This window comes from Montipora capricornis, chromosome 10 (genome assembly GCF_036669925.1).
Source record: "Montipora capricornis isolate CH-2021 chromosome 10, ASM3666992v2, whole genome shotgun sequence".
NCBI classification, from domain to species: Eukaryota; Metazoa; Cnidaria; class Anthozoa; order Scleractinia; family Acroporidae; genus Montipora; species Montipora capricornis.
Window position 1 is genome coordinate 55,378,709 of NC_090892.1, and position 22,500 is coordinate 55,401,208.

The window sequence follows — 22,500 nt, forward strand, 5'->3', positions numbered from 1 at the left end:
TCAAATTTACGAACTTGTGAATTTTTTCAACGGTGTTCCCATCACATCATTGGTCATATTGGTAAATCACTATTGGTGGTATTAAATAAAGTGAGGCTGCCTGGTAAGGCAGTTGCATTACGAGCATGTAAATGTTCCAAGTTTCACTTACGTTGACATATTACCTTCAAGCAGATGTCACACAATGCTTTGACTTTCGATTACAGTTTGTTTCAATTATTTTACCTACTCACGAAATCATCAGAGAATATTTCGAAAGTAAGAAGAATAGCTTCCAGTGTGTAGGAACGAATCAGACACTGCAGGCATATTTACAAATCCTCAAAAATGTAATTGTGAAAGTATCGCGCATCGGTGGCTCAGTTGGTTGAGCACCGGGCTGTCACGCGGGAGATCGTGAGTTCAACTCTGGCCGGACCAACACTCAGGGTCTTTAAACAACTGAGGAGAAAGTGCTGCCTTTGTAATTACATTTGCAAATGGTTAGACTCTCTAGTCTTCGCGGATAAGGACGATAAGCCGGAGGTCCCGTCTCACAACCCTTCAATGTTCATAATCCTGTGGGACGTAAAAGAACCCGCACACTTGTCGCAAAGAGTAGGGCATGTAGTTCACGGTGTTGTGGTCTGTCTTCTATGGTGTATCATGGTTGGGAGGGTAAATGGTCGGAGATATTAGCTACACCAAGCTACTCTAAAAATCCGAGGGTAAATAAAGATATATGATATATTATGATACACGCAAGCCTGACGGTCTACGCCGGTTCATTTCGATCCACTGCCTCTCTTCACTTTACCATACTTCGTGTTTGAAAAAGTTAATAATGGTTGCACGATTTGTGTTCATGCGCATGGTAAATGTATCTGACAAGTGTTCATACAACATGCGAATGAAGATTTTCATGTTTACTCGATTGTGTCGTGGTGTTGGCTTAATACAGCAATAATTCCATATACCGGTGCGAGTTTTTGGAGCATGTTATATTTCTCTTTCGATTCTCTTGACATCCAAAACGTGGTTTGTGACTGGGTTTGTGCCTGGGGAACGCATCGGAAACTCATGTATTTTTTTCACAACAAATGAATAAGATTGCGACGTTTTTATTCTACATGCCGAAGGATAATGAAGATAATATTTTTTTCGTGGGCAAAACATTGAAAGCTTGCTTAGAGTCGACATGAATATTGTGTACAAACGCTTCGTTTGCGGAGTTGTTCATTTCTTCGAGACATAAATCGCTTTCTCTAGTTCTTCTCGAGTTTATGCATATTCCAAGGTTCATCTTTCTCGATTCTCGAGCCTCGATTCTCTTGTCTCAAAACGCGAACGTCTCTAATTTTGCGACGCGAGAATAGAGTTTCGAGGATTGAGGCGAGACAGTCAACTAACCTTTGAGCGGTACTGTAATATATCATTGGAAGTCAGTTATTGGCAGCAGCTGAAATACAGTATAACCCTCTGGTGAAATCTGAAAGGAATGAAAAGGAGTACTTTGTTTGGCTGTTTGAAGGCTGCATTTTTTTTTTGTTTGCTCCAATATATTTGGTTATCTTTTCCTTTTCCCAACAGGTTATTGTGTGAAACTCTCATATTTCCACTTCAAGATAAGTTAGATGATTGGAAGAAAGCTGTGGTCCAGTTGGATAAGGACCATTCTAAAGGTGGGTGTTTTTTTCTTAACCCAGTGTTGTCAAAACACATCTGATTCAGGGCTCGAAATTAAAAGAAAAACTGAAGTCTCAGTTATAGCCAATAAGTAAATTCAAGTCTCCAGAAGGTATATAGGAGCCCCAAGGGCAGGATAGCAAATTCAAAACTTTCCATTAACACTCACTGTAAGACAATCTTACCATGGCCAAGCAAAATGTAAAGAAGTCAAATAAAACTGTTGAAATCGATGCTAGCTGTCATGTTGTAGGTTCCTGGTGGGAAGTGCAATCAAGATGATGGATACAACTTTCAATAACATATAGTGGTCTTCCTGTAGAATGCTGTGCCTGCAATTTACAGAGACGTAACACCACTGGTAATGGTGTCACATTGAAATTTTGAAAGCTAAAAGCCTCATTATTTAAAGGAAAACAGACATTTGATTTGATCCACATTTTTTTGCAACATTTAGCAATTGCAGACGTTCCTTAACCTGATTTTGGCAATGTGAGTCTTTAAAGAGCCATGCATTTAATTTTATATACAGGAATACACTCAGGAATTTTATTTCTAACACTACCATCTGGCAAAAAATCTGTCAGGTGTACTGTGTTCTTCCGCAAGTCTTTTATTGTCATGGTTGGGCCTGACCTTAAAAAGTACAACACGTGCTATTACAAAGTAGAAATTTGTTTCAGTACCGGTATATTATGTTTGTATTTTTCTTTATATCAGAATACAAAAAGGCGAAACAGGAGCTCAAAAAGGCCACTGCAGAAACAAACAAGTGGCAAAAGAAGGTTAAAAAAGGTGAGTTAGGTGAGCACAGTTTACAATTGAAACTTGATGCATACGGGCAGTACAGCACAACTCACACAAGTCATGTAAACTCAGATTAGTGTAGGGTCTTTCTCTGTTGGTTGATTTTTTTAGCACTTGACATGTCAGACGTAAAATTCTTAAGTCTTCTCTTCCTCACAACATTCAGATGTAAGTTTTTGATCGCACACTTAAAGGCACTTAGAAATTCACACTGGCCAAAGCAAGACAGTTGTTAAGTGCAGTTAATTGTTAATTCTGATGGAGTTGACAACGGGAGTGCTTATTTACCATTTTGTGGGCAGCGCCCTTGCATCAGGAACCCAGCCATACCGTGGTAGGCCACGGCCAAACCTGGCCTTAAAGTCGGGGTGAGCCCGGCTTATCCAAGAGATAAAAAAACCAGGGATGTGGCAGCCACAGGGCCCGGCTGGCCCTGGCCTGGCCTGGCCTCGCCTCGCCTCGCTGCGGTTAGCCAAAGCCAAAATTGGAAAGGAAAAGCGAAAAAACAAATGGTCTGCATGGCTTGGAAAGGCCATGGCTGGCCAGGGTCAAAACTGGCAAGTCAACGAAGCCTTGCAAGAAATTTACCGGTATTTTAACCAGAAAATTAAGTTTGGCCTGCAATACAACTAGCACTGGCCGCGGCTGGCTGCAGGCAAAAATTGGTCAAGCGTGCCAAGGAACCTCGGCCAGCCTGGCCAGGATTAAATTAAAGGGGCCCTGCAGAAAATTGCTCAGGGTTTAACCTTGAGTGGTAAGTCTTGTAGAATTATAGTCCACCCAAGCTGCTTGTCATGCCACAAAAAACTTGCACTATGACTATCATAGTAATTAAATTTCCAGCACTGATTACACCCTTCTCATGATAACTGGTACTGAAGTAGCACATTTCTAAGGAACTGGGTTTTTAGGGGAAAAGTACAGTAGTTTATCAAGGAGGGGTTTTTGGCCAATTTTTGTTACATCCTACCAAATAGATATTTCAGTGTTGGCTTTATTTATTTTTTTTTTTTTCAACAATTCATAGGAAAATCAGAGCATCAAGAAAAGCTGGATTCAGCTTTAAAGGTACATTTTTTTAGTCACTTCTTTCCTTTTTGAATTTTTTTTTTTTGTTGGGCCAGTTTGATTACCATTAAATTACTTTATTGCTCACATTTTCACGTAACTCAAAGAAAGGAGGGGAATTCAACAAGGTTGCCTTGTTTTGTGTTGACAAATTTACTCTACAAACTGAGGGTTGTTGAGAAAGAAGGCAACAGTTGCCCCCTTTGATTTTCTTTCCACTTGTGAAGTACAGCTAGCAGAAGTTCTCAAACTGCAAAATGTAGCTGGTATACCATATGGCCAATGCCTGGCACTTTTTGGTTTCCCATGTAGCTTACTAGTTTCAAAGCTCTCCTTGACTTTTATGTAGGGTGCACACGATTTACGTTTGCAGTTTTCTTTAAATTCTGAATTTGATGAAAGATTTTAGAGATCCTTAGTACTTCTTGGAAAACACTTGAATCCCTTGCCAACTTCTTGAAATGTCCTCAACTCTCTATCCGGACCAGAATAAAATTATAGTTGAAAGGAAGGACATCAGATTTGGTCCTTCAAATTTCATCTGATTGTTGCCATAAATAAGGAAGTATTTCAACGTCAAGTTATTTCTCTCACTTATAGCAAGCCAACGCCCAGCAAGCTGGCTTTGAAGAGCAAGAGAAAAAGTATCTCAGAAAAGTGTTAGTAGAGGAGAGAACAAGATACTGCACTCTGGCAACGTGCTTCAGGCCAGTTGTGGTAGGTTTTTTGGACTAAAATGACCCTTAAACATAGTTTTGGGAAAAAAAATCAAGGTTGGCTCACCAAAGAACCCATCCAGTGAGTTTGAGCAGTGAACCTTTGAAAAGCACCTACGCCTTGGTGGTTTGATTTGGTTGATCCCTTTCAACCAGATAAAATTAATGACCTGGCCAGTGGTGCTTTGAGGCATCTCTGCGTAAAAAAAGGTAACAATCGTCATTGTTGGTTAATGGAAGGCCCTGTAGAGTGCTCAAGGTCACTGAAAAAAAGTGCTAAGGAATCGTAAAGGTATAAAATTGTATCCACCTCGAGTTAACAGTATTTGAGAGCATACTTTTACTACTGGGTCTCGTCTTCCATATCAGATTGGTGTATATAATAATTATTAACGGAATGTTTCTTCGTTGTTTTGTGTCCTCTTCAGGAGCATGAGATTTCCATGCTGTCCGAGATTGATCATCTGCAGTCGATTCTGGCCGACATCATCAAACAGACTGTAAGTCCTTCCACCCTACCACTCGCTGGAGAGGAGTTGGTGCGTGACTTCAGGCTCTCAGATCACCCTGACGACCAGGTGACATGCTTATCCACTATTTACTTCATTAACCTGTGCATTCACTCAGAAACTGTATGTCCCCTTTAAAATGGGTTAACAACATCTTAATTCCACTCAAAATCTATGTCCCCTTTTAAGTATTCAAAAAAAAAAGCAATTAAAATATGATAAAAGTTACTTGCCGATATGCAATCTTAACGTTTCTATGCCAATTACTTATTCGGCTTTGTTGCTCATTTATCAATTTGTTGAGACTCCTAAGCGTTCAAGTTAGTCGAGTCAAAAGAAACATCGATTAGGTCATCTTGTCACACTTCATTCTTGAATTTTTTCATCCATCATAATTTTTGATCTTTTTGCTTCTTGCAGACTCCACCCCCAAGTCCCACAACCACCCTGACCAGGGCGACAAGTCCGCTGCATATCGGACGTGACCCTCCTACCACACCACCACCCCCGCCTCCCTCAGAAACAGACCCTTACTTCAATGCATTCAGTCGACACTACTCATTCTCTGTTAAGCACAGTCATACTCGAACCAAGGTCGCCGGCTCCACGACACCCTCCACTTCACCTAAGAAAGTGGCTCCGCCGCGAGTGTGTTCACGCTCCACGAGTTTCAGCGTGTCGTCAACCTCGTCGCACTCTTCGATGTCTTCGCTGGGGTCTTCCGTTGGGTCACCGTCGATGGAGAGCTTTCCTCAGCCGCCCACACCACTGTTGTCTCCCGCCTGTTCAGGAGATTTGCAGGGGGATCTGCCTCCCCCTCCACCCTGCGCTGGAGCAGTTCCGACCTTTCCATACCCAGGTGACTAGAATATCCGTGTTGTTACACGCCTTCGTTTTAGTGATATTTTCCCGTTTTCTATCGTGTGTCGAAATTAATAGTGGTTGCCTGATTGCCTCGGTTTTGCGTTGCAGCGGAACTTCGAAGTGTGGCTGGGAATTTAGGTTCACTGCACTATGCAAGTGAAAGCCAGACCAGTTGTGACTACCAGCTTTAGTGCGCTTTTTTCCCGCCTTTAATGCCATCTGTTTGTCTTTGCATTCCCTCATTTTGCTGTCTGTTGTTGCAAACCTAACTAGTAAAACAGTTAAGGTAGTAATGAGCGGGGTGGTATTTGTTTTTTTGTTTTTTTAATGCGGTCCTGTTTTTGTTTTTGAAATCCTTAGGTGACAGAACGTCTTGGACAACATCCACTGACTCTGGCTGTTATTCGTCATCATCAGGAGAAAGATCACCGTCAGCTTCTCTCGCTCAAGTGTATCCTTCGTCCATACCTGGACACCCTTGTATTGTGGCGGGTCAAGAAGGACAGGGACCTCAATATGCCACTCCTTATGCCGTGAGCAACACACGACCACGTTGTATGAGTGAATCGGCCTCGGCCATGATGCCTTACTACCATGGAATGGCTCACAAACGAAGTGACAGTGAGACTTCATCACACAGCAGTCACTCGGGTAACGATGCCCCTGCGCCGGGAAGGCTAAACAGCAGCGATTCAGGGTATTTTAGCCATGGGGGATATCATCATCGGTCTAATCCAGAGACTATTCAAGAAAATTCCGGCGGATTTACCCCGCATCAAAAAGCAAAAGCAATTTACAGCAGAAGTCAAAGCATATCTGGCCGCCCGACTGCTGCCCAGCAGGCGCAACTGGCGGCGTTAGCGAGCCACGCCGCGCGCAGTAGAAGCGCCCCCATGCCACCGGCCAGAAAGTCGTCTGTAGTACCACCCTGTCCAGAACGAAAGACTGGGCTGTCAGATCCCGATTTGAGTAAAAAGAATGTCCTAGGTGAGGGTGGTGAAGATGATGATGATTATGAAGCCGATGGTGAGTCATTGAGCTTCTTACAGAAACAGATTCAGCAGCAGAGACAGTTGATGAAAGCAAAAGCGAGAGAAAAGGAGCAGTCTTGATATTGAAATTCCAGCGGTGGAAATCCTGCGCACACCAAAACTCTTAATAATCCAAGTGCGGCGAGTGTTCCAGCGTCGATAATTTTGTCCTCGATGTGTTTCGCGAAGGTAGTTTAGTGTCACTGGAGAGTTGCGTGCTCAAAGAGTTTCTTGAAATTTTAAGCTTCCAAGAAGAGAAAAACTTAAGACACGATATAATTTACATTAGAGTTTAAATTGTTAACGAATTACTAAGATATATACCCAGCCTCTTTTACAGACATTACTATGATATTCATCACGCAATTCGTCTTGACAGTGGCACGCCGAAAGAATGGCACGTAATCCTTACTCATGACTCGACGAAAGAATGTGTCATTATATTTAAATGTTTTGCCACGTTTTGCAAGATTTAACTAGCTAAAAAGTAAATAGTTTAGTGCATTTATCCAACCAATTGCATTACTGTCAGTTTTGGGATGCTGTCACTTTAGAATTGAAAATTTAATGTACTATAAATAACAAGGGGCAATGATTTCATATGCGAGACAGAATTTCCTTTGTTATTAAAGAAATTCTTTTCATTGCGCTTTAATTTTTTTTAGATTTTCTGAAAGCTTAAAAATGTAGTAGTAATTTTTATTTTGTAAATTTGTCATTAATTCTTAATTTAAGTAATTGGTTTTAATTAATTTAATAGATTTATCGATTTGAAAAGTTGATTGTCGTTACCTAAGTGATTGTTTTGATTTCTTAAGTTTGGCTTCTGAAGAAATTGTTGTGAACTGCAGCGGTGCTGGCTTCATCACGTCTTCTCTTCTAAAGGACTCGTCACAATCTATTGTTCAACACAAGCACTGCTGGTCAGTGGTCTTTAGCAAAAGTGCAGGCACTGTATGTGTTCAAACGAAGATTGGTGCCAGTCCCTTTCCATGGAATGCCACTCTAAGTGATCAATGATTCGTTGGAATACATTCGATCAGCGTTGTTTAATGTAAATTTTTTGATCCGTTATACTGGAAATATTCCCCAGACTAAATTTTCTTTATCCTATACAGAACGCGCAACGTTGTATTTTGGCTAAGTTTATAGACCACGTTAAGACTTTGTAGTTATAGTCAAAAAGCCACGGTGTATAGACCACTTTTACATTCTTTTGTATCTATGTTAATTAGACCTACCGCCCTCGTTTTGAAACGAATATTCTTATTAGCGTTAAAACAAAAGAATATTCTATTTGGACGCCATTGTGAAACAGGTCTAAACTGTGGAGACTATTCAGACTCGTCGAAGGTGTGAATGAGAGCATTGAGTGTCTCTTGTTCATACCAACTGGGCCAAAACTTTCAAACTCGTAGCCAAGTCGGTAAAGTGGACCTCCTGGAGTCATCACGAGCTTGCAGCCACAGATTTTCCTCTAGAGTACCAACTATTAAAGTAAAGATACAACGTGTTTTACAAGTCGATTGGACTTTGGTAGTTTCGTCGGTTTTAATTGCAATTTAAAAGAAGTTGCTTAGTTGTGGAGACCATGCCGATTTTTTTCCTAGAGCACCAACACTTAAGTTCTGAAATCTAGTTTTTTTTTTTAGTTGTGTTGAGTGTATGCACTCTCGAAGTACGCTTGGACCTGTAATTTTTGTTAGGAGCTCTGCGCTGCTCACTGAAGTTTTTGTCATTGTTTAGTCACGTTGCTCGTGCGCTTTGTTTAAAACTCTGGGCCCGGTTTTTCGAAAGCCGATTAACTTAATCCAGGATTAGCGTAAACTTTTGTCTCATGTTTTCAACTTTTTGGTGAACGTTTCTTTCGCTTATTTTTGTTTTTCAATATTGACTTATTCTAATGTAAAGTTTTGCCGAATATCAGCGTTGAACAGAATTTGGAAGCACAGAAATAAACTCCTTGGTTAATTTTTAATCCGGGATTATCGTTAGTAGGCTGTCGAACAACTGCGCCCAGTACTGTTACCGAGAATTTTGGTATCTGTGATTTTAACATTTCGCACGAACCAGTTTTCCTTTCCCGAGTCACATTAGTTTCACCCGTAAACTGCTGGTCTAAGTGTACAGTATAATATAAAGGAATAAATTAAAAGAATAGTTTAACTTAGCTTCTAACGTTTCTGCATTTGGGCTGATAAGGAGACTGAATGTGAACAGAACTCGAACAAGGTCTTCTCAACACCTGGCACTTTCTTTTGTTGCGTTGTAATCGTTCGCCAGTTTTTTAATGACTTGTCGAAAACCCAAGCACTTTGTACCTTGTCGTTTCAAAAAAAGCTCACCCATATTTATGCGTATTGAGGAAAATATCTTAAATACGTTCTCAGATGCGAAATTTTGGTACTTACCCTGCGAGCAGTTTCTGCTACGCTTCCCTGAGAGAGAAACCACTGCGAACAACCGTGAGCTTCTTTGAGTGAACCGCCGTCCAGCGCCAAGAACGAATAAATTAAATTTGAACCGGTAAAACGAGTTAGTAAACTTGTTTTGACCGTAGCGCGTACGTTCAGCTACGTGATTGCTACGTTTGGGCGAGCCTGCAGTGTAGTGATTTCCCGCGCAATAAGACGAAGGAGAAGGAATGTCAGATACATCACGTGGGATGTGACGTACTTCGCACATGCTCGATGTAAAATCAAACGGCTGCTCGTAGTGGTTTCTTTCTCGAGAAGCGTAGGAGAAACAACTGCTCGCAGGGTATTTTATACCATATGTTAAAATGTAGTAAGAGCACTTTTTGGGATGGAGAGGCAGGTCCAGATCTCGCCACACTTTCATAGCCGTCTGAAGGTTATGCAGACACTGCGGCGAGGAAGGAGGGCCGGCTGTGATGAAATCATCTAGTTGGTGCTCCAGCTCTAAGAGATTATGCTTACTCAATCGGATCCATTCCACCATATCCGATACCGAGTTAAAGATAAATGGTGCTGAGCGGAGGCCAATGGGAGGAGCTTAGTCAACGAAGTACCGGCCTCTTCACTTCATGTCCAGCGAATGACAATCGCTTGGGTGCACCGCGACATTCCGATAAGCCACGTCCACTTCAAATTTTGCGAGTATAATCTTGCGAAATACTACTGTAAACAACAAGGCGAGCCCGAAGACAGTCCCAGGACGCCATGTTAAATCAAGCTTAACTTAAGTTCAAGTATCGCAGGACAGTAACGCCTTGACGGCGTAGAAGCAAGTTTCAGAGCGACCTATAGACCCTATGCAAAAATGGCTGCCTTTAAATTATTCTTTTGTTCATATTCAAAATAGCCCAACTAACCCCGTTTTTGAGACAAAAATTCTAAAGAATTTGTAATCCCGAACGAGGTTAGTTGGGCTAATTTGAATATGAACAAAAGAATAATTTAAAGGCAGCCATTTTTGCACAGGGTCTATGGTTTAATGACGGTTCAGTTCGTTTGCTGAAGAACTTAGAGTCGGCGATTGCAACGAGTCTCTGTCTGCCTCTGTTACGAGCCTAAGAAGGGCCATCAGGCCGGTGCTTATCTCCGGTTTCCGTACCCATTTATATTTATATTTATGAGTCTAACCATGAGGCCACCGCCCCTCTCGCGGCGAGGGACGCCGTTTTCACTCCCCGTGGCCACGTTTCGAGGAGGAGCTGGTGCAGGCCGTATCGCGGTTAGGCCCCTAGCACGAAGCAGAAGTGGCTGTTTTCGCTCTTGTCACTACAGACATGATTCAGTCAAAAGCGGAACTGTTGTTTGAAAGTCGGTTTTCAGAGTGTGTATATTTACGAAAGTTGTGGTAACACTTTTGACAACACGGCCAAGGATATTCAGTTATTATTCGTGGCAAAAGTGTAGCTTTGTAAGGTTTAGGCAACTTGTGAACTGAGATATTCTGTAATCACGTTCGGGTGTTGCCAAGGAATGCCAAGGAAAATCAGATCCAAGAACCTGTGCATTTCATTCGGTACTAATGAGGTCCTTACTCGAAAAAGAAAAATTCAGTTTCGGGGACAGCTATTCTTAGAGTTATTTTCATAGAGTTATGTCGTAGAGTTAGAGTTAAGTTTCCAAAATCCTGAGTTCAGGATTTTGGCAGTCCAAAACCCTGAATTCAAGATTTTGGACGGTCAAAATCCTGAATTCACGATTTTGGAATTCAAGATTTCAGTCTTTCAAAATCTTAAATTCAGGATTTTGGCAGTCCAAAATCGTGAATTCAGGATTTTGGCAGTCCAAAATCTTGAATTCAGGATTTTGGAAGTCGTTAACTCTAAATCAAAGTCATAACTCTACTGAAATAACTCTATTGATAGTTAACCTCTTCAGTGCAACTCCGCATTTCTGATTGGTTTTTATAATAGAGGGATTGAATTGGCGCTTAATTTTGTTTTCAAATAAATGTTGATTGCTTCGGTTTTTCCTTGCCATGTTCAGTTATCTCGCAATCAGCATTGACAAGAGAAAATGAAGCGGGAAGAGAGGGCATCTCCCATACATGACCTTTTCCATAGGTAATATGTCTCAAGTTATTTTTAGAAAGTTTCATTCTGCGCAGATAAAGTTACTTCGCGCGTTGCGAATAAAACCTCCCAAATAAATCTCCCATGGCTTCCTCTGAAAGATTTCTTCCGTTTGTATTTCCTCCTCTTCGCTAACACTGATTTCTTCTTCTTCGCTGCAACTTTCGTATTTACTGGAATCACTGGAACATTGCTTTGAAACAAGCCAGTAAAGGCGATTCTGTTTAAATTCTTGTTGTGCAAACAGAGTTCCAGTCGAAATCTTCTTGTAGTCGTTTCGTTGACAAAACGAACACCAATTTTGCTTTCCGCATCTTCTGCCATTTTGTTTCGCGTCACTTCGCGAAGGATGCGTGTCTCTGAGCCTGGGCTTTCCACGCGGAACACATTCCCGATCCCGCCGTGTGATTGGCTGTTTCATAAACCCCTTGTGCTTTACGCAGCGTAGGAGTCGATCTAAAAATAGCTTGAGAAATATTACCTACGGAAAAGGGCATGTATGCGGGATGCCCTCTCTTCCCACTTTATTTTCTCTTGACAATGATTATAATTCGCTCCCGCCAGGCCATCGGTAGGAACCTCCATCTCCCATTTTGTTTCTATGAAGAAGCTTTTTTTCTGACCTATTTATTTTTAGAACCACTTTCACACCATTCGTTGTCATAGCAAACGTCAATAACAATTCAGTAGCCAATCAGCGCTGATGCAAACTCAGAAAAAAACATGGCGGACTGAAGCGGTGAAGAAAGCGAATCTCAACTATCTATTCGCGTGAGATTATACTTCGGTCGGTTAGTGTGCGGCCTTGGTGCAAGAGGTCCTGAGTTCGATTCCCGGATCTCGCATCCTTGTTTCGACTTCTTTCCTTTCCGTGTAGCTAAGTAGCTTTAAATACCCGTAAAACGGAACACTGATGGAGAGGGGGGAGTAAAATGAGCGCACCGTCGACCTCAGGTTTGTCAGTTGAATTACTGTTACGAGTTATCGACGTTAAATAAGGTCTACTTTACTTTACTTTACTTCAGGCTTGCAATGGATCGTGGGATGTGTAACCTTAAAATTGTCGAAGGGATGTCAAAAAAAATGAGGATAAGGGAACTGGGAGGCGTTTTCAAAACTTTGAGGCTTGTTTTCCGCATTCGGCCGCCATCTTGAATCGCCCCTTCATGCGGACCACACAGGAAACACCTTGAATTAGCGCGGCAAATTCAAAAAAGTTATTTCTAAAAATAGATAGATCAGGAAAAACGCTACCTCACTTAGGGAAGCCAGTTGGAGGCTCCTACTGATGGACTCCGCCTCCCGCGCGTTTATTTGCGATATCAGTGCGGTTACAACATCCAAGGTGAATGTAATTTCCCATGCTAGATCATCATACGGTGCATTCCTCTTGGGTTTTATTATACCGTGCTATTTACAAAGGTAGAAAATGTAACCGCCAAGGAAAACCACTTTTCCTTTGTGGTTACGTTTTGCTGTCAAGCAGAGCATTGTAATGGACTAGTGTATACCTGGCGTATTGAACCACTACTGGAGCTGAACACTTTTAGGCGTATCCAGGAATGTTTACCACGGGAAATTAAAGGGTCTATGTCAAGCAAAATTGTGCAAATTTCATGACACCCAAAATGCCCTCCAAAAAAAGAAACATAGGCCACTTTACTTGATTATGCTTGCCAAAGCGAGCACCAGTTTCGTTTTCGCGGAACTCAATCGTAAACCACCCTAACATGCTTCACAAAATTCCATCTTTTACTGAAAAAATTCAATTATATTTGTTATAACTCATCCCTGACAATTTCCCTATCATAATCAATGCCATAAATTTCCTTTAATCGTTGCTTGAAGGCACCGAAAGCGTGTCTTGGAGGCTTGAATTTGTCGAGGATCGCTTTTCGTTGGGCTTTAAAATCAGGAGAGCGCATTGCGTACTCGTAAAATTGTACTGTCTTCCTGATTCCGATGTCAAGTGGGTGCGGATTCCATCTCAAGTAGTGTAACGCTATCGAAGTGTCTACTGGACCACGCTTTACAGAAGGGTAATAACGGACTCCATCTTCCTTTGACTTGTCGAATTTAATTTCCGATATTCCAAGATGTTTGGCCATGGTTTGGAGCAGTTGTTCTAGCGTGGCGGTCTCACGAAACGCGAGGTTGTACGCAAAGTTGAAGAGCCTGTCGTCATCGTATTCAGGTAGAACTATCAAGAGATTGGCCACATCTTCAGCGAAGACGAAGCTGAGCGGCTTGTCGTGAAGACTCGGAGGAAGATCGATCGGCCAATCTACTATGTCGTGAAAACGAAGCCACATTATATAGCTCCAGAAACGATTGGTGTTGTCGCGCAATCCGATGACGTCTGGAAGTCGCAGAATTATGTAAGGTATATTCCATAGTTCATGTTCTCTCTTGATGGCTTCTTCACCTTCAAAGAAAATTGAAAACAAAACAGAAAAAAACTTATTAGATTAATCAACGGAATAGTTAATTTTGTAGCAGTATACAAATTTAGTAAACTTTACGTATGTCCGACGCTACTCTGTACAGGAAGTTAAAAATGAACTTTGAACTTGCTAATATTGTTCGCATTGAAATTAAAAAAAAAATTGACGTTGGTTAATAATATTATTATTATTATTATTATTATTATTATGCAGTATGTAGTACGTAAGTATGCTTACAAATATAAGTAGGAAAAGGCACTATTGTGTAACAATCCCTACTGTTAAACCTATTTACAAACCAATTGGTAATAACTAACGAACCAACATTTGAGAAAGGAACAAGAGTTTATATTCCTTAATAACTCGTCGAAACCTTGAATGACCTTGCTATGTTTAGGGTGTACGATAAAACTGCCTTCTGCATATTAAACAAAACCTGGTTCCCTCTATCCAAACCTAAAAACTTATTATTATTATTATTATTATTATTATTATTATTATTATTATTATTATTATTATTATTATCAAGTAGATGGACACTCACATGGTCGGCATTAGTTGATCGGCAAATCTTAGTGTTGCAAAGCGTTGAACCATCGCGCATGTTTCGCTATCTTTAACATAACAGCGAATTTTCCAAAAACTTTCAGTTAAGACTGAATAATGACACTGCTGTAACAATATTGATTAACCCGCCAATTAAAAATTCGCCAATTAAAAATTCGCCAATTAAAAATTCCAAATTCCCATTTCTTGTGGTTAGAAGAACAGACCACATAAGATCAGAAAAATGAAACGAGATTTGTCTGCGACCTACATTCTAGTTTATTATTGCCGTAGAGGTCCCTTGTGGCATACTCCTCTCTTTCTTTTGGATCTTCTGGACGAACTGCATCCGCTTCAAGTATAGGTCCCTCGTGGGAAGGTTCCTTACAGACCTCGTATACTGAGTCTGTGCTGATGTAAATGTACCGTCGAATCTTGCTTCGCATCTTTTTCAGGAAGTCCTGACAACATTAATGAAAACGTACATACGTCAAAGCGTTCGAAATTAGTACATGTGGCATTCGCGTAGTGGGGGAACGGGGAGAAACAAAAAACAACTAGCAATTGCAAGGCGCCTAGCTAGAAATATGGACAGGAAGGGAGGGGTGGATGGGCCCAGCAGCCCCTCCACAGTTCAGCTCTTTGCTGGGATCGCTTTGTTTTAGTCTGGTCACAGGTTACTCAGAGAGGAGAAGCTAGAGACGAAGTTAATTAAAAGATATTAGCCGATATCCGTTTTCAAACTGGGGTAGGGCTAGTATTATCAAATTTTCTAAAGAGCTTTTTTGTATATGTTGAAGTTCTTTATAGGACAACCGTATTTAGCTTTATCAAAAAATGTCAAGACAAGACTGGTTTACCCGATTAACTTCCTGCCAAATTAAATTAATGGTGGTTGATATCACAGTTCCCGATTCTACTTAGATTATGACGACTGCAATTATCACTGAGACGGCAAAAAACAAACGACACACATTTGGCGTAAAGGGGGAACACCGCTCCGCGTCCGGCGTGTCAGACGACTTCCTAGCGTGACAAAAGCCTAAACCTATTTCTCCAGTGCTCGTGCAGACCACACTGCCGGGATCGGACAAGTTGTGGGAGGGTAAAAGCCATTTTTGGCAATCTAAAAGTGCAGCTCTCCACGGCACTACGAGCTTAACCTCCAACCAGCATCACGCTAAAATAGAAAGAGCGTAGGTAGTAAAACTAACTCTAACCTTCTTCTCTCCCAGCACTCATACCCGACTCCGCCGGCACGTGCTGGATCGGACAAGAATAGAGGCATATAAAGAGCATACATGATGTAACATTGACACAAATTGAAAACAAAGCTTGGGGAAGTCGCTGCGAGACTTAACCGCTACTGCTACGTGCAGAGCATGTATCCCCCCAAGCGAAAGTTACCAAAAGCGAAACTTGCGAAACGTAGACGTTTAACAGGGAAGGCTGGCCGTGCGCGGGGCAGTAAAAAATTGCTAGGTATTCGAATAAACAGATGGTAGCAATCCGATGACCAACGGCCTAAAACTTTAATTAGCCAATCTGGCAGGCTCGCGGCAGCCTTGGTAGAAGCCGCACCGATGCGAAAACTGAGCCCTTTGAGAGACCTGTAGGGCAGGTCGGCCGACTTGACCAGCTGCGTCCTTAAGTAGGTTAATAATGACGATTGCCTTCGTAAGTAAACGACCCGACTGGAAGAAGGAAAGCGGCCTGCGTGAGCGGTCGGCCAGAAACGAATTGCGCATGGCGGTAACTGCGAAGACCGGTGAAGGGGAGATTACCGGATCAGAAAGGGACAACTTAGAAAGGGATACAGAAAGAGACAACTTGATGGTACTATGCTCAACTGTCCTTGCGAGGTACGAGGCAAAGTAGATGAGCATTCCCTCCGAAGCGGGGAGGATATCCCCTGCATTGGACATCAGTCTGTTCATAAGACAAAATTGTACAGAGCCTAGTTTTTTTTTTTACCAGAGCTGTACGTACGGTTTGTTGTCCACGCTGGAATGGGCCCCACATCGCGTATGTTTGGACTGCATCCCATAGAGAGTCATGAGCGAAGACGGGATGGTGCAAGGGTTTTTTTCGGTCGGTGGGGGGTGGGGGGCACTGCCCGGAAACGTGTATCCTCAAAAGCGGAAGCGAGGGCGTAAGTGATTTCCTTAACTACCCCAGGTACGTGACGCGCACGAGTAAAGAAATTGTGCTTCATAGATATGAGTACCAGGAACCTAACAATGTCCTTAATACGTGGAGCCTTTGAATAGCCTGAATTGGTGACCTACCTAAAGGGACCCGCTATCCGACCCAGATTTATTTCTTTGACGAGATTTGAATTGACGACGTCGGGATGTTGCGTGGCGGATTTAAGACTACGGTAAACCCTGGGTTTGTGAGGGCCTGTGTAGCCGATATGTGCACCAAAACGAAGAGAATTAAGTAGCGTAACTACGAAAATGCGATCAGGATGACTCGAACGTTCGTTTTCTAAAATATCTACGTTAATAGGTATGCTTTTATAGATTGTGCTAGCATAATTTTTGGCATAATTTGAAGAAACTAGCATAATTTTCGCTAATTTTAAATAGTAGCACTTCTAGCGTGATCGTTATATGTTAATAAGCCTGAGACCATTTTTGTTCAATGTTTGAGCCGCATTCGCGGTTTGGTAACGGAGAGAGAGCCTCCCAAGGAAGCTAGCAGTCTGGCACGAGATGACGGGACCGGAAGTTGCCAGATGCGGTTGGTCACAGTACCTCTCATTTGCATGTTTGCCAAATGACGTCAGCCACGCCGCCCGATAACTTGCAGTTAGAGACCATACCAGAACCAGCAATTATAGCTAGGTACCGTTGTCTTAATTTAAGACAAAGACAGCAAAATACAATGCAAGAGGAGCTTGTGGCACCAAAAAAGAATTGCTACAAGATCGTGATGCGGTTTTAGGACTTGCTTCGCTCATTTTGCAAAAAGAATATTTTTAAAAACAAGTGGTATAATTCGGAAGAATTGGCATAATTTGGGCAAAAGATGGGCACTGCTAGTAGAATAATACGCTACTTTCACTAGCACAATCTATAAATTTAAAGCCTATTAATAGAGGTAGTTACGGTGGGGGAAGAGTTCTCAGCGAGAAGCTTCACGTTATCGCTTGCTCCTGTCGCTAGCACTGGAGGAGTTGTGGTGACGCTGGCTGATCTTCGTGGTGCTGCTTATGGTGCTGCTTGGTTGAGAATGGAATGGGAAGCGGACCGGCAGCGGCGGCAACGTGTGGGGACAACAGACAGGCGCTGGTGGAGCAGCCGGAAAACCGGTTGACCGGATTTCTGGGCTGGGGCCTTGTGTTCCCGGTCCGCGTTGGAGCACCCGGCTTGGCTGTGGTAGGGGCTGCAGCAGACAAGACAGTATGGCCTAGCAAGGCCAGAGAATGTGACGGTAAAGAGTGCTAGGTCAACCTGGTCCCAGCTGATACCGGGTTGTAACCGGCGCTGCGGCGAAACTGCTCGTCGTTGGCAAGGAATGCTAAGCCCTTAAATGTGAAACTTTATTTGGGTTGAGCAGACAAACAGTCTCGTTGTTCCCTCCAAATAATTGCTTGTGTTCCCTTGTTCCCCAAATCATGATTTCTTTCAAACTTGATCCCAACTTTTTGATCCCTAAATTGTTTTTGTTCCCTTAAAATGTTTTGACATTGTTATCCTGTTTCCTAGTTCAATTAACCACGTTTCCTTGTTCCCCAAAGCCCCTGGGAGGGCCTCCGTAATGTTCCGATTAGCGTCTTGTTCAATTTGTAGACAAGCTTTCGTCCGGCCCGCGCGAACTGCGCTGTGGGTGTTTCGAAGGCCGGGCTTAAAAGGAAATAACTCATAGCAGATTTCCGTTCAACTAGTTTACCATTTGGGAATGCTCCAGAATGGTAGTTACTCGAAAGCTGGGTTACTTCGTTTAATTATGGATTTATTTCTGTGACAAGTAACTTTAAAAAAACGTTACTTTGTTCTGCTAAACCGGAAACGTCACGAAAGGCATTTTTAAGCGTCTGAGGTATCAATTGCGCGGAAAAATGCGGTAAACGCACTACATACACATTTTCCCTATTTTGCCCCAAAATAACTACGAAACATCAAATCAATACACCTGGAGTTGAGATTCCGATCTGAAACACTTTCTTGCTCATATCCAGACTAAAGTGAATTGGTACACGAATAAAGGAAGAAACAAAGAGGCTCTGTTTACCTTGACTTGGCTTGCTCTGTAGCCACTGAAGTCGATCACTGCATCAAATACACCTTTTACCTTCGCATTATCGGCCAGTTCATCAGCACATTCGTTAAAACTGTCCCGATCACACCTAACAAAGTCCACCCAGGGTTTTATTCGAGTCGATGAGTCCCAGTACCAGTTTCCTCGATGCAGAATCGTGATATCATGCCCTCGAAGCTTCAATCTAGCAACTGTTTCACTACCAAGCATCCCATCGCCTCCCAAAACAAGTACTCTCTTTTTAGTTCGTGCCAGGCTTCGGGTTCCGAAGCATATACACAGTACAGTAATGAGGGTCAAAGGATACATAATGGACCTTCGCGTCGGAGAATACTAAAGCACGGGTGTATCTGAACATGGAGTGGTCACGCAACTGCCTGGGTGTAATTTTTTGACACCTCTGGTTGACACTACGCACAAAAGAAAAATTGATGCGTTGTTATAAGTCATTTTTTAGTCTTCGCCTTCTCGTGTGTCATCGCGACGACCGTAAACTTAATTTAAAGTTTTTTTTTTCTAATCAGAGGTGCAGGCATTTGTATTTCCCGCGCTACAAAATATAAGTCAGTTTCGCGCGACAAAAAGGCGCTGTTTGTTTGCCACGTCCCAGGGAAAGCTGCGTTACAGCCTATTATTCACGTCTTCCCACTTCCCTCCGAATAGATAGCTCGTTGGCTTTGACGTATTTATAAACCACTTCATGACGCTATAATGACTAAAGGTTCTACAGAAAATTGTTTTCGTCTCTCTTGAGCGATTGGATGAAAAACTTGTTTTACACGACGCGGAAATCGATGATAATAGTTCACGCTGACATAATATAAACAGTCTTCTATGACTGCACCGACAGACGCGTGGACGTCGAAAAGGAATTTCAAGTGTGATCTGCGATGATGTGATATGAAATGGTCTTCTTTGGAGTTTGTTTCTCGTTTCTTAGAGCTTTCACAAGTTGCACAGGAAGAAGAGGGATTGTTCTTAGTCGATCTCACACAGTGGTTGGTGTTAAATTTGTACTTTTAATGAGATCTTATAGACCAATTCAATTCGGCTAACTCAATGTACTATGTTGTACCCAATTCAATTTTTTTGGGAATAAAACGTTTTGTTCCAAGTATTTCCATATCATTTAAATGTGAATTCTTCATTGTCATGCAAATTCAACACACAAAGAATGTTATCCCCGAGAGATTTGAATCGGGTACAACATTGAGTTATCCGAATTGACTAATGGTTAAGAACCTACTGTTAACTCTGGAATCACGCATCCTGTGGAATCTGTGTCTATGGGGTTCAGAATTTCAATATTATATTGTGACTAATTTAAGAGTTTTGGAGTTCATAAAACATATTTGTCTGTAACAGAGATGGGCATTTTTAGTAGTCAACGCGTGAGGAATACTTAACGTCATATTTGGGGGAGTTAGGGTATTCTGGTAGGACAAGGAGTCATGTTTCCCGCTCCCCCTATTCTCTGCTTCCTGCTATATACTGTCACGCTTCGACAATGCAGAAAGGTAGTATGGGACAGTATTCAATATGAAGTGAATGATGCCACGACCGTACAGCGAAGACCTACATTGGCGAGCTATTTGGATGAAAGAGTTCTTAGGACATAGCATTGATGAAGTGGCAGTACGCGCAGACTTATGCTGAAGCTCTCTCTCGCCATCAGGCTACCAAAACACGTCCAAAAACAAGGAGGTTTATAGCAAAAACGATGGCTCTGCACGTGTGCCACGATTTGTATATACATTTCTCAAACTTTCTCTGCGATACATGACAAATTAAGTAAGGGTTAAGTCGTCAGAATCTTCCTTCTCTGTGAATCCTAACCCTTTGTTACTAATTCATGGCCTGGATCATTTGACCAAATTTTGAAACTCACTCATATCTCAATATAACATAGCATGAGCATGTATTTCTAGGAGCCTTTTTCAACAGCATTGCCGTCATGTTTTCGTAGACTAAAATTGACTGACAGTTTACAATAATGCCTCTCGGCATTGTCTTGTTCGCTTTAATGCTTCTTTTTGACAACCTCTCTCGAAACAGCTGTATACCCCTGGGACAGGGTTTGGAGAGACATTGTGGATTGAAGTTCCTTGTGTTAAGAAAGCAACACCAGGACTGAGCTAAGCCTTGAACCAGTGACCCAGGGAAGTGGAAACCTGACAAAGCCTGCTGCAAAAGATTGGTTGCCTGTATACAGCTGCCCCCCTCCCCTCAAAGGAAGGGGCAGCTATACACAGGCCAGAGATTGAAGGTCACCCCTGGCTGACCTGGTCTGAGTTAATTTAGCTACATGTATTTAGACATGCAATTCAGGGGGCTTGACCTTCTGATCTTTTGAATACAAATGCATACAAGTTATTAAAGCCTTTCTTCAGACTATTCCTCGTAACAAAGTAATATAGTCGTGGATAACTTTAGATCCTCTGCAGCTTTTATAAAGGAAGGATAAAAAAAAATGTTTTAAGTTCGTTTTTAAATGAGATATAATGCTTGCTTCTTTTTTAGGGAACTGTTCATGCTACAGTCATACTCTTGTCAGATGAAAACTTACCCATAAAAAGGATTGAAGGTAGCAAGAAAGATTAGATGAGAAAGTGCCTTTTAATCACCTTTTTATTTTTTTTCCAAATAAATGCTCAATTGTTTCTAAAGTTGGACATGTTCATGAAATTGTCATAAGAGAGTCATCTTTCCCAGAAAGAAAGTAATGCAAATAACGTAAATTATTATAGTAACAGCTGTGGTTTACATTAATTAAAGCAAACGTGTCGAAATGGTAAAATCTGAGACTTGTGAGACCCTAGTTTGCAAATCCAAGATTGAGACCAAAACATGCAAGACTTCACGCCGAAATAAATGCAATATAAACAAGACTTTGAGACTCCTCACAAAGGCTATTGAGATTTTGTGATCGGATAAGGACTATAAACCGTAGGCCCCATCTCACAAATATCTTCCATGTTCATTAGTTCCCTGTGGGACGTTAAAGAACCCACACACTATTCGAGAAGAGTAGGGGATGAAGTTCCCGGTGTTGTGGCTGTCCTCTGTGAGTATATGGGTGGGTGGGTATAGCAGGTCCACATCAGCTGAAAAGCTTCCAAAACTTCAACCTACCCAAACAAATAAATAAATAAATGAATAAATAAATAATAAAATAATAAAACGAGTGTCAGAGTGCCAAGATTTTGGAGGTACCATTTGCCACCCCTATGAGAAAAATATTAATTTAGTTATCACATTATTGCCATCAGAAACATTTATAATCCCACTGTTATTTTTTTTTATAATGCATGCTTTCTTTAATATTGTTACAGCTTTGTCCTCAGAAAAATATATATATTACAGTAACTGATAGCTCTCTGTGATCATAATTATACATTTGATTGTCACAAATAGGCAGCTTATTGTACAATATCATTGTAGTGTTATTTATTGGTGGATGGCATCGTTTGACACAATTAAGTCATCGGGTGCTTTCCTTTAAGCCAAAATTTGCGGAAATTTCGGCTGAAGTCAAATGGAAAGGTCCATTTTGGTTCGGTCCAACCAGAATATTTAAGACCACCTCTGGAGGTGGTCCTCTTTGACCGGTCGGTCCGGTCCGTGCTGTTCCATGTACAAAAATTATCGTTTCCACTTCCATTTCACTCTGATGTAACCGAAATTTCGGTCGAAACGTAAATGGAACGCTTTGGTCCACTTGGAAATTGACTTATGATGAAAAGCATTGTTCAATTTTTCCATTGTTAGTTCCGCTGGTCTCTGACCTGATGGTCAGGCATAATGGAAAGCACCCATCATTTCCTCTCCTGTCCACCATAATAATAATTACTAGCCTGTGAGCAAACTCACTTGTTTGGGGCATAGAGCAAGCAATTTGGCAGTGGAGCCACCAGCGCGTGAGAAGAATGCCCATTTCTTCTTGCATGCTGGTGAGTCCACTAGCAAATTACTCGCTCAATGCCCAAACAATAAATCATTACATTCGCTCTGAGCTAAGTGCCAATTGACATAGCCTTC

At 41.8% G+C, this 22,500-nt stretch overlaps 3 protein-coding genes and 1 long non-coding RNA gene across 10 annotated transcripts in view; 2 read left to right on the forward strand and 2 right to left on the reverse strand.

Moving 5' to 3' along the window:
* Positions 1–8,830, forward strand: part of LOC138021676 (protein MTSS 2-like) — a 40,301-nt gene extending 31,471 nt beyond the window's left edge. For 5 of the 7 annotated variants that reach the window (XM_068868623.1, XM_068868620.1, XM_068868621.1 and 2 more), the window contains exons 6-12: positions 1,570–1,661; positions 2,386–2,469; positions 3,500–3,540; positions 4,141–4,257; positions 4,685–4,834; positions 5,186–5,624; positions 5,990–8,830. In XM_068868623.1, coding sequence (XP_068724724.1) covers positions 1,570–1,661; positions 2,386–2,469; positions 3,500–3,540; positions 4,141–4,257; positions 4,685–4,834; positions 5,186–5,624; positions 5,990–6,741 — 1,675 coding nt within the window. In that variant the 3' untranslated portion in view covers positions 6,742–8,830. The remainder of the gene's footprint in view (positions 1–1,569; positions 1,662–2,385; positions 2,470–3,499; positions 3,541–4,140; positions 4,258–4,684; positions 4,835–5,185; positions 5,625–5,989) is intronic. The other 2 variants (XM_068868625.1, XM_068868626.1) reach the window with 1 other exon arrangement.
* A 3,753-nt stretch (positions 8,831–12,583) lies between these two features.
* Positions 12,584–18,844, reverse strand: LOC138020076 (uncharacterized). Its single transcript, XM_068867073.1, has 3 exons — positions 18,436–18,844; positions 14,468–14,657; positions 12,584–13,631 (listed from the first exon to the last, which is right to left on the reverse strand). The coding sequence occupies exons 1-3, from the start codon at positions 18,769–18,771 to the stop codon at positions 12,985–12,987; spliced, it is 1,173 nt and encodes a 390-aa protein (XP_068723174.1). The 5' UTR covers positions 18,772–18,844; the 3' UTR covers positions 12,584–12,984.
* Positions 18,845–19,274: 430 nt separating this feature from the next.
* The window catches only part of LOC138020078 (macro domain-containing protein LA_4133-like), a 9,888-nt gene continuing 6,662 nt past the window's right edge, over positions 19,275–22,500 (forward strand). Inside the window, exons 1-2 of the mRNA XM_068867076.1 lie at positions 19,275–19,460; positions 20,983–21,046. Coding sequence (XP_068723177.1) covers positions 19,368–19,460; positions 20,983–21,046 — 157 coding nt within the window. The 5' untranslated portion in view covers positions 19,275–19,367. The remainder of the gene's footprint in view (positions 19,461–20,982; positions 21,047–22,500) is intronic.
* LOC138020079 (uncharacterized) overlaps positions 21,143–22,500 on the reverse strand; it is a 10,882-nt gene continuing 9,524 nt past the window's right edge. Inside the window, exon 3 of the long non-coding RNA XR_011126306.1 lies at positions 21,143–21,590. This is a non-coding gene — a long non-coding RNA (uncharacterized lncRNA). The remainder of the gene's footprint in view (positions 21,591–22,500) is intronic.